The sequence below is a fragment of the Hylaeus anthracinus genome, unplaced genomic scaffold (assembly GCF_026225885.1).
Source record: "Hylaeus anthracinus isolate JK02 unplaced genomic scaffold, UHH_iyHylAnth1.0_haploid 11989, whole genome shotgun sequence".
NCBI classification, from domain to species: Eukaryota; Metazoa; Arthropoda; class Insecta; order Hymenoptera; family Colletidae; genus Hylaeus; species Hylaeus anthracinus.
The window spans coordinates 4128374-4148284 of NW_026534337.1; the positions used below are offsets into that span (position 1 = coordinate 4128374).

At 31.1% G+C, this 19911-nt stretch overlaps 1 protein-coding gene across 2 annotated transcripts in view; it reads right to left on the reverse strand.

The window, feature by feature from the left end:
- The window catches only part of LOC128888007 (uncharacterized), a 79158-nt gene that overhangs the window by 14245 nt on the left and 45002 nt on the right, over positions 1 to 19911 (reverse strand). For both annotated transcript variants that reach the window (XR_008460137.1, XM_054144585.1), the window contains exons 3-6: positions 13981 to 14193; positions 3862 to 4094; positions 1909 to 2120; positions 988 to 1202 (exon numbers count right to left, since the gene is read on the reverse strand). Coding sequence is in view for 1 of the 2 variants with exons in the window: in XM_054144585.1 (XP_054000560.1) it covers positions 988 to 1202; positions 1909 to 2120; positions 3862 to 4094; positions 13981 to 14193 (873 nt within the window). In the remaining variant the exon portion in view is untranslated. The remainder of the gene's footprint in view (positions 1 to 987; positions 1203 to 1908; positions 2121 to 3861; positions 4095 to 13980; positions 14194 to 19911) is intronic.

Sequence of the window (19911 nt, forward strand, 5' to 3'; positions counted from 1 at the left end):
CGAGTCTAGCAAACTTTGTTGGTAATTAATAATTATACAGAATAAGGGAGAGCGAAGTCAGGATTGTGTGCATGTGTGAAATCTTTCATTTAAATGACACGAGAGAGCAAATTAGAATATGGTATGTGTACTGAGATATGCAGAGGGTTCTCCCAAAAGGACAATTTTTCATAATAAAGGGATTTTGTATATACGCTCTGATTACTAGAAAAGTAACAAGTATTTGCTATTCAAATTTACCTATGTTTGTTGTTCTAAATTGACTACTCATTTATTTAACTCAGTTTTCCGGCTTATAAATTTCAATTGTAATTCTATTATTTTTCATAATAAAGGGATTTTGTATATACGTTCTGAATACTAATAAAGTAACAAGTATTTACTATTCAAATTTACTTATATTTATTATTCTAAATTGACTATATATTTATTTAATTCAGTTTTCTAGCTAACAGTTATCAATTGCAATTCTATTATTAACGTGAATAAACGCATCATGCTGATCAATATTTTCTATGCTATTTTGTGATTAAACACTGATACATTATGATTAAACTGCATATAATTATGCATTTATGCCCATTATGACATGTATAAACATACAAAAATATTTAATAACGTGCACAAATCCATAAATATATAAAACATAAAAGATCAAATATACATAACAACATTTAGAAGACAAAACAAACTTTAATTTACGTTTCTGTCCTTAATTTGCGTGTAACTATAAGAATATGAATTTCCATGAACATGCGCAGTGTAATTATAATACTTGCATTTCTTCTTTTAAAAATTTAAAAACTTTTTTTCTAATTCTACAATGAAATCAAATAAAAGTTGATAATTGAAAAAAGAAATTAAATCGTCGTAGAGTTAAGAGACATACTTCTATCGCCACGAAGATAACGCTGGTATAGTCAGCATAAAATTCGATAGTGATGGGAGAAATGGATACGGAAGTAAGATTTGAAAGTCGATACTTACGATGCTGGCAGATGAAATTTAATCGAGCCGTACAAGGGGTATCGGACCAGAGCCAGCCTCTACTACCATCGTATCGAGCGCAATCTTCTTCGGTACCTTGAGGCAGACTCCAAAAAGAAACGGAAACCTCTTCGCCGCTTCCTGTCCACCTCCAAATCGAGCGATCCTTTTGATCCCTCACTGCGCCCATCCAGTATTGACTCGAGGTGTCGCTCCTTTTTAAAGAAAATACGTATACAATGATTACGGTAACTGAAAAATCACATGTACTCCAAATAACATAGGAAAATAGTAATATATTTTGTTTAAAGTTAATGAGATAATAATATTTTGTGTGATGCCAAAGAAATAATTTTATTTTGTACGAAGCCAATGAAATAATAGTATTTTGTATGAAATCAATGCAATAATAGTATTTTGTATCAGAACAAAGAAGTAATAGTTTTTGTATGAAGTCAATGATATTAGTAATGTCCATCAGATTGGAACGAGTTTTGTCCATGTTATTTTCATGAAGTACACTATTGCTATCTAGCAGGCCAAGGCTTATGCATCAGAACTTGTATGAAGTTACTAAAATAACATTATATTTTGTTTACGAAGCCAATGAAATAATAGTATTTTGTATGAAGTGAATGAAATGAATCTCAAACAAAGAAGAAAACATTTAAATCTGAAATACGCATTGAAAACTGCCTCCACTCCAAGCAATCCTATCTTCAATTATTACATTTATTAACAAATAATACAATGACACATGTAAGAATAAAAGAAACACTAAAACCATCTGCAATTGGAATAAGCCTTACTGTAGGTCGAAACCAAGAACAAGTAGTTCCTTTAACTATTAATTGTCACAGAAAAACAATGATCAATAATTATAAAATTTTAATTCACATAATTTTATGACACAACCCCTACCTATGTCGTCTCCATAACTCCCACGAAATAAATCCTTGCAACGCAGGATTACTTTCGTCTACCAGCGTACCGCCCCGTGCACGACAGAAGGCTAGAGCTTCTCTGAATACCATTGGTTGCCGGTTATAGAAAATGTAACATTTTCCATTGTAAGTTGCAGTTGACCCTGGTGGTTGATCTCTAAACTGTGGGCATCTTTCGATTGGGAGAGCCTGTGTACGAAAACAATTTTGGTAATTTGAATGACAAAACAGAAAGAATGTTACAATTAGTGTAGATATAGTCTTGCTCCAAGAAGATGGCCACTGAATGCCTGAGAATTCGTTACTCATGAATAGACTGCGGATTTTTATGCATTTATAGGAAATTTGGATATGCAAGGAACTCCAAAAAGCACACAGTGTGTAATAATATAAAAAAATATTGAAAGTAAAGTTTGCATCGTAATATTTGCAGGGTAAAATGAATTTTTACGTAACTTCAATTTTTGTAGGCACGTTCGCGAAGATTTTATTTTGCATAAAGATCCGCAGTCTACTCATAAATTTGTGGATATGAAGATCGTTTTAACGATTTAATCCTACAGAAATTATATAGGGTGTTCATACTATTACTAGCCAGAGTATTTTCGTGAATAAAGGGTTTTTCAAAAGAGACTGTAGAATTTTGTTTTTTGATACCAGTTAAATGGCATTATGTTTCAAATTTAATTGTGATTATGTGTACTTCCAGATAAAATGAAGAAAGGATGCATTCATGCACCACTTGTACTTTATTAAAAAACAAAATCCTAAAGCTCCTTCTGGTGAATCCTTTAGTAAATATTACACAAAAGTGAAACAAAACAATTTTTTAATTTTTCCAATATTTCCAGAGGAACAAAGGTGATCTTCAATTTTATAAATGAAATGCTACACATTTTTTCTGTAATATTCTTTCTACCGAGTAACGATACATTGCTCCATGACCTAACTATTATTTAAATTAGTTTAGATGCTACCACTTTCTACAGCAGGACAGTAATAATATAAAGGGTTTCCCAAAAGGGGCTCTAATATTTTATTTTTTAATAACAAAATGTGGCCGTCAACATAATTATACACATTAATATACAGTGGCTGTAGAAAATATTCGTACATCGATCAATTTCCAAAAAAACTATGTAAAATTGTAGTTTATTAACTTCTTTTTTATAAACAATGACATTCTACATATTCTCGGAAATCTCTAGAATAGATAGAGTACAAAAAAAATAGCTATTTATGTAAGTTGCGAAATTAACAAGAAAAAAGCAATTAATCGATAGAAATATTGAAGCAATAAGTATTCGCACAACTGTACATTAATTTACAAGTATATAATACTTCCTTCGTGGGATTTCCTTTTGACTTTATATTTTATTGCAACTCTTCTAACCATTAAATTAACTAAATTATTAGTTAGAAGTTAATAAGAAGTGAGATCTTCTTCAATTCCTCTATTAGAGCCATTTTTAAAAGTGCTTTACTGGGATGTTTTCTACTTCGTACGAAGCAATACACTAATGTGTTTACGTTGCAAACTCTACTGTAAATGGTTCGTCATAAGAATCATACAAGTACTTATTGCTTCTATACTTTTACCCACTTTTCGCATTTTTTTGTTAATTTCACAAATTATATTAACTAGTAAATGTTGTTTGGACCGTATCTATCTTAGAGACTTCCGAGAATATGTAAAATATCATTGATTATACAAAAAGAAGTTAAAAAAGTACAATCTCACAGAAAAGTTTTTTGGGAAATTGATCGGTGTACGAATACATTCTACACCCACTGTATGTATAATTAAAACGTATACGTTTTCTTGTGGAAAAACTAAAATTATTTGGTAAAATGTCGATATATTAACATGTTGTCTGAAAGTTATACAGATCCAAAGAGGTTTATAATCGTATTATAATAAATGTTAAACCTGGTCAGTGTAGACGAAAGCTTCGCACAACGAAAGCTGCACAGGGATGGGTGCCGGGGTGTTCGCTTCCAAGTGTACGGAAACGAAAGCTCCAGGCATAGGCGGATTGCAGGGAAGAAACAGAGGTTGCCCTTCCTCGAGGGGTCCGGTGAAGCGATTGCAAATTGGATTCGTTCCCAAGTCTGGACGATTATTGCCGACGCGAACGACGATTGTTCCGGGTATGCCATCGCCTGTAATCAAGGAACGTGGAAAGAATAAAAAATCGATGGTCGCATCTTCTACGAATCGCAATAAAGTACATTGTTCGATAAAAACTTGGGAAGCATTTTTCAGGACAACTCGGGTGAGTGAACTAAAATTAAAGTAAGTTCCATCTGCTTCATACGATGATATTCGTATCGGGCTGTATCACGATTAAATATACTTTTTTTATAAAATCCTAACGAATTTTATGTATTTCATGTTATGATATTGTTCGTATTGGTTTGTAGCATGATTAATTATAGACTTTTTAAATAAAACATAAGCAAGAATCTCGTGAAAAAAAGAATTCTTGAAATTAAATAATCACTCCCTGTCTTTTTGAAATGCAACTGTATTTAATACTTCTATTTTAATATTTGCTTAATTGTATTTTTCTCTTCTTTCGTGTTTCATCTATTTATTTATATAAAAAAGGTTAATTCTTGTTGACAATTTAAGCAATTTAATATCATTTGGATAGATTTTAATTCTTAAATTTTAATTCTCTAATTCTTCTAATTAATGTATGCATGTACAAAATAAAATAAAATTTGTGTAATTAATATATGCATATACAAAATAAAATAAAATATGTGTAATTAATATATGCATGCATAAAACGAAGGAAAATTTATGTAATTAATATCTGTATATTTTTAAAATGATCAGTTACGATTGCTCTTAGAACGAGCAATTATTCTGGACATGCAAATTTTCCTGTAAATAAGTTTAATTAGGAAAAGAAATCCAAATCCGCATCCTAACGAGAGTATAAGATTTGTTAAAGTTCCTTTTGTAGAGTCTTTCAGCATTGCAACCATACGCTTATACTGATAATCGAGAATCGAATTTTAAATCGTGCAGACTTTCGCTTGCAACCTTGATTACCATGCTCGCCTAGTGGGCGGTTGCAAACGTATCATTTGAACGGATAAAATCATCTGAAGTAATCCGCAACTCAGCGAAGGCTACATCTTCCGACCTGGAAAGCATTTCAGGTGTGACCAGATGGACAGCCGTCCACAGCCACGAACTCCAATTACATGCTTTCCACGTTTTGTCCCTTGTAATCGTCTTTGAAATTGCGACAATTTCTTATTTTCATACAAAAAATGCTACGACCCTGTCCGCGCAGAGAAACTTTGCGAGTCATCTCACGTTGCTGAAGTCAACCTTTCTAACAGTGCGAGTGTTCAGCTTTTATCGAATGCAACATTGTTTTCGATTATTGATATTTTTTAGCAATAGTCAATATGATGCACTATTTAGGCGCGCAGGAAATATAAAGGATCTTTTAGAAGGGACTCTAGAATTTTGTATTTTAATAAAAACGGTGTTCTTAATTATTATCGATTTTAACGGTTTCATTTGCGTAAATATTTGTCTGTCAATATTTAACGCATTTTTCTTAATTATATCTCTTTTATTTAAAAATGAAAAACCATTATACGTCGTGCAAATATTATCGTTAATTATTTATTTACTAAATCATGAAGGATATATTCATAAACAAAAATCTTTTTCAAATTTCAGATTCAGATTAATGGAGAAAAAAAGTCATTGGCTTTACCATGTACGAGGAAACACTACTCTCTCTCTCTATATATATGTATATAATCGCCATTTTTAATAAAACCTGACTTTCAGAACAAATATAAATACTTTCATATACTACAAATAATACACATTTATGTTACAGAAGATCATACTTTCCAAATATGTAATTTCAATGTCATTAATTTTCAAAGAAGCAAAACTATCTTGCATCTCGGAACAGGGAAATTCGTTTTATACTATTTCCTCCAGTTCTGCAATTTATTTTAGAATAAATACGGCTCTGGGTAAAAAGTGTAATTGAGTAAAACTTCATTAATAAAAAAGTAAAAAAACAAAACTATCTTGCATCTCGGAACAGGGAAATTCATTTTTATACTATTTCCGCCAGCTCTGCAATTTACTGTAGAACAAATACAGCTCTGAGTAAGAAGTGTAATTGAGTAAAACTTCATTAATAAAAAAAAGTACAGGATCATCTGCGAGTCACGGTTGCACGATGCCATCGAGTTTCTATCCGGTCTGCCGGAAACGCGGGCGGTAGCGAACGATAACCGATCTCGCGTGTACTTAAAACAGTTTGCTGGTGGTTTCTTATCGACGAAGTGCGACGTGAAAGTTACTTCTTCTGGCTGCGTTGTAAATTATCGGCCAATTTAATTATGGCTGAATTAAACATGCGCGTAAATTTGTTGGCAAAAGACGATCGTTTTCATGAATATTAGCCGTGTCGTGTCTGGGCAGCGACTGAAGGAAAGCTGTATTATTCCAAATAAAAAGCATGTTTTTTTTACGAGAACTAAACATGTTACACTAAACATGCAACATTGAAACGCACAGTGGAATACTGATGAAAGAGTTATTCATTGGCGCGAAGTATGCTCGCACGGATGCATAATTTGCGATACATGTGAAGTTCAATCTGTGCATTAAACAGAATGTACTGAAAGTGAAGTAGACAAATAATATTTATGAAGACTTTCCAGTGTAAAAAATAAATATTTTATTTTAAGCATAGTTGTAATAAGGAAACCAGTATATATGCTAATATGTCATAATCTTGATAATAAATTGATTATAATTCATTGTATTTTACAGAAATTTGTTTGATAAATTATTCATTTTTTAATTATTTTTAAAACTCTCAATTTTATATAGAAAAATTGTTTTCTTTTAATATGATTTGCTTTGGATTAAATGTCACCATTAAATATTGTAAATTTAAAACAAATTACGGGTAATTGTAATATTTACAGATACTGAATATAACTCGAATTTAAAGATACATTACTTTTAAAATAAATCGGTACAAGTTTTTGAGACTGCGAAAGTTTGCTCGTTATTTTCTGGACCTGCAAACCTACTATTTGTACATTTATAAACACACATTTAAACCATAATCATAGTCATAAAAGTGTTGAATATTTGCATTTCTTAATCGATTTAAATGAAAAATGAAATGAAGAAAGCATTGCAATTTACTTGGGTTTTAAACTATTTGCTTCACTTCACAAATACGAATAGATAGATGCACAGTACATGTTAGCCAACGAAGTTGTTCTATGTTACTCGCTCTCGTCATCAACAAAGATACTCTTTCACCGTGAAACCATCAAAGAAGCAAAAACTAATTAATAATTGTACCACAAAAGGCAATGATTGAAAAAGGAGCGACCGATGATTACTCAGAAACGCACTGAAACTGACCAGGGAATGCATCATGGAAACGAATCGTAAAAGGATGTAAATCGTTTTTCAAGAAGGAAACCAGCAAATTCCTTCCACGAACAACAGAGTACTCTCACTCTTTATTTCCGCGTAAACTGCGCGGTTAGTGTTATTATCTAGCATTTCGTTTAACGGTGAAAGTTTTCCCTTGTTTGATCAGTCATTCAGACTGTTAGATTACAGTAAATAAATCCATTCTCGACCACGACTCAATTGCGGAACTTGTAGGAGCGTAGATAAAAAATAAGCGGCATCATGAAAGTCTGAACGAGTTCCTATAAAAGAATTCTCGCGCACCGTGAAAAAATCGATGCATTTCATCTTGCTAAACAGATTTCCAATTGGCCAATAAGCTCTTCTTTCAAACTATAAGGTTGGTCCAAATATTTCTTTCGTTTTATTATATTAGGTTGGTACATATGAAATGTCGTTTATACGAATCAAACTGTATCTATATAAAACTACTTTCAATAAAACATTGCACATTTAATTAAAATAATTTTCAAATATATCTGTATTTTTATCAATTTTGAATGCATTTCTTCGACTTCATTGCGATAAGATTCTGTATTAATTATACAATCAGAGGGTAGAAAATGACGGTGAATATGTTAATTTTCTAATAAAAAATCACAAGCTCTAAATTTTTCAAATCAGCGTTGAATTATTGTAACATTCACATAACTTTCTTCAAAAGTTAACGTTTTGTTTTTACCAATTTTCATCACCGTCATCACAAGTTTATACTTATGTAAAAAAATTACGCGAATATTCCAAGTATTTATAATTGTTGATAATCGTGTTCTAATGTTTCTATTCTAAACATGTTTAGTATTTTAATGTGTGTGCCTTACAGCACATTTTCTCAACTTTAATATGATTAGAATGAGATGATGACAGAATAGGATGTTATTGGTCCGGGTGATTGAAAACTGGTAAAACGATATTTAATATGTACCAACCTAATAGTAAATAGGGGAGGCTGGGACCAGTATATACTGGGATTTTTCCTAAAATATAATACTATTTATAAAAATTATTTTTCACTTCTTTTGTCAAAAATAGTTTAAATAAAAGTGATCCTTTGAAGAAATACTTTAGACAAAAGTTATAATATCTCGACGAGATATGAAAGTGTTGTCGAGTATATTTTTTATATCGTTAATTACATTACGATATGTGCCATATCCAAAGGAGTTAAATAAATAAATTAAATAGTAAAATCAAATCAATTCGTGAATATTCAATGGGCAAATTTCAATCGCTCGTCATCGATTATTTAATAACAGGGCGATTCTACGAACTAGGACAAGCTACAGCTCTTTTCTAGGTGAAGGTGTAAAAAATTGTATTACAGAAGAAAGTTGTATCCCGCAGTGGAGACTATCTTTTCATGGTATGCACGCAGTTGCGCTTGTATTATTATTTTTTCTTTAAGCAGACAGATTCATTTTTCCATTCAGCATATAAAAGCGTTAAGGGATGATCATGAAAAATGGCATATTTTATGAGATACTTCATATTTTATGTTAGGAAATTAATGTGTTCTTATAAATAAATAAATGAGCAAAATGTTTCTGAGCTAAAAAAAAGTCATGTAAGGATGAATATAGAATAAAGGGTGGTTATAAGATTTAATATAAATTACCATTTTCGGGAAATAAAGAAGTACAAGGCAAGTGCAATACAACAAAATAAGAGAAGGTAGGTATAATGAGAGAGACAAATGTATTGCGATAGCTTTGAGACGGGAGTATTTAAGCAAAAGAGGAAGAGGAGAAAGCCAGAAATTACTAGCTAGAGTATATATATGTAGAACATGTGTGAAAATCTCTGTAAATGTATCAATAATGTAAACCTCACGAAGTCATAATATTGTAAGTAGTCCTCGGTTATTTTCTAATATTCAAGTGAAGATTAAAGGGCCTGTACACTCTAAATAAACATTAATCTATTTATCTAGTTTATTATTATATTATTTTTAGCAGCTTCTTTAGATTTTTCATTGTATCATTTAAGACCTGCAGTAGTTTCACTCGAGCAATCAATATGAATTTAAATTTTAACTTTCATCGGTGTAAACTAAAAGGTGGACATACATTTTCTCTTCGATTATCCTTTTAATTCATGGAAGTATAATTATAATGGTTGTGCCTGATCAGATATTGAATATATCAATTTTCTCGTTAGAAAACCAAGAATAATGATCTATTTCAAACTGATTCAATCTAATACAATTAATGATTGATGTCTGGAAAATATGAACACTTGAAAGGTAGAGGCTGCAAAAATCTATCATGAGCCTAATGAAATGTGGTAATCTATGATTATAATCATTAGTCCTGCGTGATCTAGTATGATTAATACAGTTTCGATCTGATGATTGAATTCTTGAATGAAAACATGAAATACAAAATATCTCTTAATACTTCTATTCTAATCCAAATCTTTTCAGTATCAATCTGTTAGTATTTTTTCGTGTCTAATCATTTCACTATTATGTTGCCAACAAAAGTGATGGCTAAGTTCGTTATTTCACGGGATAGTTATTGTAATAATTTAACATAATTACAATTCTGACTAGCTCTATTATGTTGAATCCTTTTGATTAAAATTTCAATCTTATTTGATATGTTTTGGTATCGTAATTGCAATAATAATGAAATGAAAATGGAATAAGATAGGAACGTTAACGCTTTTAAAAACGATATTGTTATTGGTGATCAACGGAAAACAAATTATTTTGTTCCCCAATGCATAATTCAATATAACATTTAATTTTTCTCAATTTTAATATTCCTATCTAATAAAGTGGACGATTAATCATTGGCTCGATTGCGTGATAACTATCCATCGTTAATCTGATTACGTTAAATTCAACACTGTAATACACGTGGTGTTCGAATGGGATCGTTGTCTGACAATAAAAAGTGAAAAGACTCTCACTTTCATACTGGAAAGTTTCTAAAACTTTTCACGTGCGACTAATACTTACGGTCTTTCTGGTAGACCGACAAAGATAGACCGACGAATTTACAACCGTATTTTACGACTCGTTGAGAAAAAAGACACAGTTCTGTTTAACGTTTCGATCACGATCATTAATCACATCGACACACTTTTGATCTAGAAAGTACCGGTTATCTGTCAGAAGAGACGTAAATAAACTATAAGAATAAACTGTGATGATCGATAGAACTCATTGGGAGTATTATAAATCTTGTGACATACTTGTATTACTCGAGAGGGCTGCAAAGACGGGACTTATTCAAATACTACAATAAATTTTAATAGATAATTAAGGAAAAAATTACATTCTGTTTGATAATATTCTTTCAAGTTGGTAAATTATTCTTTGGAGTCTTTCTAAGAAGTAGGGATTATTCTATGGTACTAATAAATCCTTCCAATGACATTAGTCATAATGTTTTGTGAAGAATATATAACTTAATTACTTCATCCTTCGTCATAGACAAATTAGTAAAATGACAAATTAAAAATTGTACATTTTATTGTACTTATAAAATAAAAAATACTTTTATAAAATGTACTTTTAATGTACAACGTGTAATGTATAAAATATACAATGTATTTTCAATGTATAATGTCCAATGTATAAAATATAAAATGTATTTTCAATGCACAATGTGCAATGTATAAAATACACAATGTATTTTCAGTGTACAATGTATAATAAAATGTACGCTATACAAAATAGGCGATATACTTTCAATGTACAACGTGCAATGTATAAAATATAAAATGTATTATCAATGCACAATGTGCAATGTATAAAATATACACTGTATTTTCAATGTACAATGTATAAAATACACGATATATTGTCAATGTATATTGTATAAAATGTAAAATATACTTTCAATATACAATATGTAATAAAATGTACAATGTACAAAATAGGCGACGTACTTTCAATGTACAACGTGTAATGTATAAAATATACAATATATTTTCAATGTAGAATATATAATAAAATATACAATATACAAAATAGGTAATGTACTTTCACCGTATAATATACAAAATATAAAATGTGTCAAATGTATAATACACAAAGTTGTATTCTATCTCTTTTTTTTTTTATACAAGCTATACCATCGATTCGTTGATTTACGATAACGGTAAATTTCATGCTCACCTTCTTCATCACTCTACTCACTTCAGAGTATCGAATCGCGAAATTGTTCGCTCACAGAGCGCCGCAGCTACTCGTAATTGGCGGCAATACCAGTTTATCGATAGAAAGCCAGGCGACCGCGCCATTGAAATGAAAGTGGCGGTCGAACGTTCGTTGCATTATGAGAATTGAATTCTAAACTGCAGATCGCGTACAACTCTTCACGGCTACTGATCAGTTTCACCCACGATTCGACACGTTTTATCCATAAAGCTGGTACTCCCGTCAGGAAGGCGTGTAATTAGATAATTATCGCAATTGTTAGCCAAGCTAGTATTTGTATAGGATATATGCATTAATAAATTACATTTCGAACGACAGAAGCACATTTCCACTGATGTGTACACGAAAGGATTCATTTTTTTAGATACCATAATAAATTTTGATAACATGGCTTAATTTAATCTTTTATATAAATAATGTTTCTATAGAACTATTCAAGGAAACAGTTTTATGGGATTTTGGATTACCATTATCTATAAAAATATTCAGTAATATTCTATTAATTATCGTATAAGAAATTGTTAAATAAGGCCATTTCAATGTAATGTATAAATGTATAAATGTATAAATAAGTGTTTTTCTTGATCGAGTTTCGAAAGTAATTAAGAAGTCGTATGATAGTTGCAGTATAAATGACGTACATCTTTTGATAATTAACTCTTATTTAGTACCTGTCAATATTATAATTCTTTCCAAAATTCTTCCAAGGAGTGGAAAATATTTGATAATACCAAAAGATCAGTAGCCCCTCTTTTCTTGTATTATTAAAATTGATTACTTCTCTAGTTCTGGGCCTTAAGAGTCTCGAATCATACATGTATCTTGTATAATAGCAAGAATTTCAGGTGCGCAGTGACGCCCCAAAATGTTAAAATTTTACTAATTGTAAACCACTAGTCACTGGATTCATAGCAGTCATTAAATCTACTGATTTTTTTTTATTACATATTTCTTTCGAGACTAAATTGAATTTGTTTCCTAAATTTTGTTTAGAGACGAAATTTGTTATAGAATCTATATACCATAATAAATTTATTTAAAAAAAATAATCAAGTTGAAGTAGTTTTAACAGAGAATGATTGGTAACTTCTAAATCATAAAAGGGGAGCTTGAAATCTAAAAAATAGTACCATGAGAATTATTACTAGGTGTGAACAATGTTAATCCAAACATTATCAAATTACGTAAATTATTAACGAATATTTTAATCGAATAATAGTTACGATGCCCTTCAGTAATGAAAAATTATTAATGACAAAGGCTAAAACAATGTATAGGATATTCGAATAATAGTTAACTCTGGAGAAGAATTGTTTCCCTTACATTGAATCTGAAACGTTTCGTCTTCACGGTGAAGGAACTTCTTTAATGCAAACGTTGACCGTTCAAATCTAATAGTTGTTCCTTATGAGGGTTTGAATACTAATTGTATAAAATTTCTGAATTCTCAATGCTACGGATATTGTATACTTTTCTATAGTTTCTTGACCAAGAACGGAAGTCCCTTTTGGAAAGTTGCTTATACAGGAGGAAGAAAGTGAATTACCCGTTTGAAGTCATTCAGTTTTTGTTATGTTAAACATGAGCTGCGTGTCTGACTATTGTGTGTATTTTCACGAAGAAAAATAGTCGACTATGTGTTAACTTTCACCATCAACAAAAGAATACTAACTGATCATTAGTACACTAATATGGAAAACATACAAAAACTATACATAATGTACATAGAAAGTTGATTTCATTAATTAATGTAGTCATATTTTTGTTTGTATCATAAATAATACGTAAAGATCTAAATCAAACATTATCTTCAAAATATTGAAGGTAATTATTAATATTATATATTGAATATTAACATTGCATTTGACTTTGTAAGTCATCGTCGTGTGTGAATTGTGTTTAATTCTTACGGAAGGAATCAAGAAACGTATGTTTATAATGCATTAAAACCAGATATGATGTAGACAAAAGCTCAACTCTCTATTATCATGCAAAGCCACGATTATCAAAAATGGTGTCAATGTTTGAGACATTTATTTATGTGTTATATTATTTAAAAACCCTTATTTATATTTGTTTTATACTATTCGCAAACCTTTATTTATTTCTGTTTTATTATGTAGCATTGATGATATTATATTTTTTAATTACTTATTGTAGATTCTATGTCATGCGTCATATTTTAAAAAGTGCACTCAATAAGGTCAAAACGTTAACGTGTTTCTTATTAAAATGTTTTTTATTAACTTCCCGATTTATAGGGAAGTTATTGTATTTTTTCATACTGAATCTGTTTTTGTCCTCAAACAAGGGTTTTTTATATTTATTTGGGATATTCAACTTACTAGAAGAAAAAGAAATAGTAAAACAAATTTGTATTTGTTACTTACCACAGCATGGCTTGCCAAAATCTAGCCGGACCAGTTGCACCATGTACGGCTCGAGTAAGTTCACGTACCACCATGGCCTGTGTTCAGGTCTTGTAAGGGTACAAGTCTGGGGGGTGTAAATTTGACCGCTGCTGCCGTCGACAGCACGCTGCGGAATTCCACCCTCGGTGCTGCTCGACTGCATCGGTGCTTTCCCTCCAGCAACATTCAGAACTACAATGAAAAGACAGAAAATTACAATTTCATTGTTGTTCAAGTTACCCTCTTAAAATATATTCAGATTATGTATTATAAATTACGTATATTCGTATATACGTATTTTCGTTTATATGCGTAATTGTGTTATAATAATTATCCTCCAAGTCTATTACAATAAATTTTATTACAGTAATTATCCTCCTTTCTAGGTTTTCATGTTTCAATTTTTACGAATATATGCATTTGTAAAAGAAGCATGTAATATACTGTTTAGTTTATAATCGTGGTTCTATTATAATAATTCTTTTATAGAATTATATGTAGATTCGCTTATAATAATTCTATTATAGCTCTATACATAGATAATTATTATCTTATCTTATCTTAATATAATTATTATCTTTTAGTAATTCTATTACAGCTTTATATATAGATTCAATAATTATAATAATTATCGTCCAAATCTATCAATAATAATATTATAATAATTCAATTATATATGTAAGTAGATTCTATTATAATAATTCTTTTATAGAATTATATGTAAATTCGCTTATAATAATTCTATTATAATTCTATACATAGATTCAATAATTATAATAATTATCGTCAAAATCTATCAATATTAATATTATAATAATTCAATTATATGTAGATAGATTCCATTATAGAATTATATAGGTATAGATTTTATTTTAATAAATTCTATTATAATAATTATTCTCCAGAACTGCTTTCTTTAATTTTTGCAACTATACAGGTACTTGCATATATTTCAATTCAAATATTTGACGGTCCTAAATTCTCAACGAAATGCGAGGAATAACAAGCATTCCTTTCGATCGCCTTGTTTGTACAGTCAAAAAATAAACCACAAGGCATGCGACAGGAAGCAAAGATTCGTTCTTCTTGTCCATTCCTTGTGCGGTTTACTGCATTCCTAGTTATCTAATGCACTTATTGCTATGCATGGTAAAGTGCCCCGCCCGAATTGCGGTACTCGTAACACGTGCTCGTGATGTGCAAAGAGTCCTTATATTAACACACGCATGGCTTCTAGCGAGAACTACATTTTGTGCTCACACGTAAACGGGTTACACCAGAATTCAATTCTTGGATTATTATCTCGTGATTACACGCCATTGATCCGTTATGGGAATCGCATAATTACACGGAAAATGATGAGATTCGTGTGAAATTACATCTACCTTCGATTTACCACAGTAACTCAATTGTAGACAAATTAGAAAGAGGAAAAATATGAATTTCGAGTAAAACTGGAAAAACTTTGAGTTTTTAATTAATTCGTACATATTTTTATATACGTCTCACATTGATATTATTTTATATTTAATCCTTTGTGTCCAATATTGTATTTATTAATTTATTTCCTCGTATGATAAGATTGTTTTTATTTTCACCATTTTTGTATAATTCATAATTACAATATTGCCTTAGTTAGTTAGTCATATTTACATTGTTTTTGTATATTCTAAATGTTAAATAAAAATATTGTGTTCATGACCAACAATTGGCCATTATTTCTACAGTATGTACGTTAGTAGTTCAAAGAAAATTTATACGAATAGAGATTCTAATAAACTTTTATTATTTTTAATTAATATTGTTATTCACGAACAATATTTATCTTCACTCGTCTAAATGGATACTGGTTATTTACGAATAATACTCACTTTTATTTTAAAGTTCCAAGTGAAATTAAATTTATCTTTAATTAGCTTTATTCAAAATTCTGTATTTTATTTTATACGCACCACTTACAATTTTTGCGTTTCTGGAATTCCTGTAGCTCATCTTTAAATGAACCAGAAACAGGAAAAGATAAGTTTCAAGTAGAACTAAATCTACTTTTTATCTGCATCATTTACAATTTTTGTTGCTATTGCATTTTCTGCAACCTATTTGTATATAAACCAAATACAGGAAGACATTAGTTTCAAGTAAAACTGAATCTACCATCCGTCTGCATCATTTGCAACTTTTGCTACTACTGTATTTTCTGCAACCCATTTATAAATTAACCGGAAATAGGAAAAGATTAGTTATAAATAGAACTAAATCTGCTTCTCATCTGCTGTATCTTCTGTAACCCATACATAAACAAACCATAAACAGAATAAGATAAATTTCAAATAAAATTAAATCTACCTTCTATCTGCACCATCTACAATTTTGATTGGTGGTGCATTTTCTGCAGTTCATATGTAAATTAACCGGAAATAGGAAAAGATTAGTTCCAGATAAAACTAAATCTATTTCTCATCTGCTGCACTTTCTGCATCCCATACGCCAATAAACCAGAACCAGAAAAAGATGAGTTACAAATAAAATTAAATCTACCATCCACTTGCACGATTTACAATTTTTTTTAGCTACTCTAATTCTCTTAACACGTCCGCAAACAAACCAGGAAGCAGACCAAAACTCGCGCAAAACGTAGAATTGAAAGTACAAGAAGAAACAGAAAAAGCCTAATTGACTATAAAGAAGCAACAGATATTAACATCGCTATCTGATGTTCTAGTTTACCCACCACTCTTAATTACAACGAACCAAATACTAGCTAATGCTCCAAATCATTAATTACGATCGCTCGTTATTTTTTAATATCACTTTCCGCGACAAAATGACATCGTTGAACCTAATCAGGACGGTGACTCATTGTTTCCGATAACATCGACGAACGAGACACCGTTTCCAATCATTCGGGAACAACTCGGATTGTAATCGAGCGCGTCGTCGAAGGACAGATACTCAGCCATACTCTGAGAAAATCTTAGTTGTTATTATCATTCCCATTACCTTCGTTGCCTTCTTGTGGTTATCAGAATATTCAGGAATGTTCCATTGACTATATGCAATTGTTACATCGCGTGTACTTTTATCGATATTATTAGAAAATATTTTTTCTAATAAAATAATGTACAAGGTGTGGCAGAAATAACTGTCACACTTTAAAAAACGATTTTAAAAAAGAGGTACGAGATAACACCTGAAACTTTTTATTTCTTAAATCTAGATATAAAAAAGTTTCTTTTTACTTAATGTTTTAAAAATTATGTCGTCCAAATGGTGGCCTTTACGAGCGATACACATTTGGAGTCGTTCTTGAAAGTTTTCCATCACTCTCGCTAGCATTTCGTGGGAAATTCTTTCAATTTCCTTTTGGATGGCCTCCTTTAGTTCATTCAAGGACCAAGGACGATGTTTGAAAACCTTGGCCTTGAGGTATCCCCACAGAAAAAAGTAACATGGATTTAAATCCGCCTTCTTTTCTGATTTCTTTACGCGAAAGAGTTCCGTGGCCACCGTACTTCGGTGGATTTAAATCCATGTGACTTTTTTCTGTGGGAATAACTCAAGGCCGAGGTTTTCAAACATCGTCCTTGGTCCTTGAATGAACTAAAGGAGGCTATCCAAGAGGAAATTGAAAGAATTTTCCCCCGAAATGCTAGCGAGAGTGATGGAAAACTTTCAAGAACGACTCCAAATGTGTATCGTCCGTAAAGGCTGGTGGCCGACAGGTGTTTGGACGACCTAATTTTTAAAACATAAAGTAAAAAAAACTTTTTTATGTCTAGATTTAAGAAATAAAAAGTTTCTGGTGGTATCTCGCACCACTTTTTTTCAATCCCTTTTTATAATGTGGAAGTTATTTCTACCGCACCCTGTATAAATAATTATTACCATTACCTTCGTTAGCTCCTTGTGGTTTTCAGAATATACAATAGTGTTCCATCGAGTATATGAAATTGCTACAGTCAGTGTAATAAGTAGACTGCGGATTTTTATGCATTTACAGGAAATTTGAATGTACAAGAACCTATAAAATGCAAACAATAGACGAGAGTATAAAAAAGCCTGAAAAATGAGTATTCCTTCATGTTTTTACAGTAGATTTTGCGTAAATTAAAGTTTGTTACTTTTAATGTCAACCTCTTATTTCTTTTCTTATTCTTATAGTTTCATTTTAAATTGGTTGCTGTACGAATACTTCTTACACTGATTGTAAATAAGGTCGTTTCGTGTGTACTTTCATCAATGTTATTGGACATTATTTTTCCTAATAAAATAATGTATAAATAAGTGTTTTTCTTAAATCCAAGTTAAGAATTTGATTAATTATACTTGATGGAGTTTCGAAAGAAATTAAAAATCCATATAATAGTTGAAATGTAAATGATATCACATTTTTTATACTTCTTTTTATATTCTCGTTGCCTATGGAGACATATTTTAACGAATTTAAAAAGAATATATATCAACCGGAACTTTATGAAATTTATACGATCTTTTAGTGGATATCTGGCGATAACAAATAATTCTTTGCAATACAAAATTGTATGCAAAAAGCCATGTATATGGGTATATTCGTAGACCCATCGCCACGGAAGTTACGAATTTGCAAGAATTGTAAAGCCTTAAATAAAAAAAAAATAAAGATTTTTTTGTTTACTATATAATTACATATAATTATTGCCCTTAATACATTTCTCTTAATAAATTTTTCCTTTTAAAATTCGTAAAGAAATGGCTTATTCTCAGCGTCTTGAACGAGATGCGTCACGTATAGAAACGTGAACAGCATACATGTATATCTGTAATAGCAACAATTTCTAACGCCTAAAAAACGACCAATTTTTACTAAACCATTAGTCGTTCGGATTCACAAGATTGGTTCGCGTAATCGAGCGCGTCGTCGAAGGACAGACACCCAGCGATACTCTGAGAAAATCTTAGTAGCTCATTGCCATTCCCATTAAATAAAAAGAAGGTCGGTCATGAGTTACGTTACACGGGTGAATAGCCGTTTGGCACGCAGATGTGCTCCTCGCTCGCAAACTTTCGTATACGGCAAGTGCTGCACATTCGCGAAGAAATTGCCAGTCTTGCGGTAGTTTTACTGTACCGTAACGTGAGAATTTTATCGGCGCTAACTGGGATTGCCTCAATGTCGGCAGTCCGTGAACGAGATCGTCCCTTCGGATCAGGATCGTTAATTCATTCGCACGGTCGCTCGTAGAAGAGAAAAAAGGATCGTGCTCGAGGGCAACGTGACAAGGTGAACCACATGTTTGCGGGATGAATGGAAATTCTAGATTTAAATCGAAACCGAGGCTTACGAGGGAAAGTCCCTCGGGTGAAGGTCTCATTTCACAGTAGGACTTTGAAGACTTTTTAGAGGGAGGGTTTTTGGAAGCAGACATTGTAATTTTGTGAGTGTATAGATAATATGATGATTTGCGAGGTGTTTAACGTTACATTTTTTCAGGCTTTTGTGAGAATAAAGGATTTTCTGAAAGGGGATAGTATGAGAAAGATTTATAGTGTTCTATTTATAAAAATTGAAGCTTACTTTTATTTATCGAATAGGATGGCAAAAATGAAAATTGATATACGCTCTTTTCTTGTTCACAATTTTTGGGATGATGCTACCTTTGTAGTACGTATGTTTGAGCAGTACAAAATCTTACAGTTTTTCACTTCATTTGTTTACATTATATTATTTTTGCTCTCAAAATGAACATTCTTGCACTTAAGAGTAACTATGATAATATCTAAAATGGGTCTTGGTGTATATAAATATTCAACCTGTAAATAAAAATAGTAAGTTTTCACATAAGGTGCATTTTAGTACTAATATACACAGGCGAATACAATAAGAAAAAATTAGTATTGTAGCATACGAAATCCAAGAAATACGAAAAACGA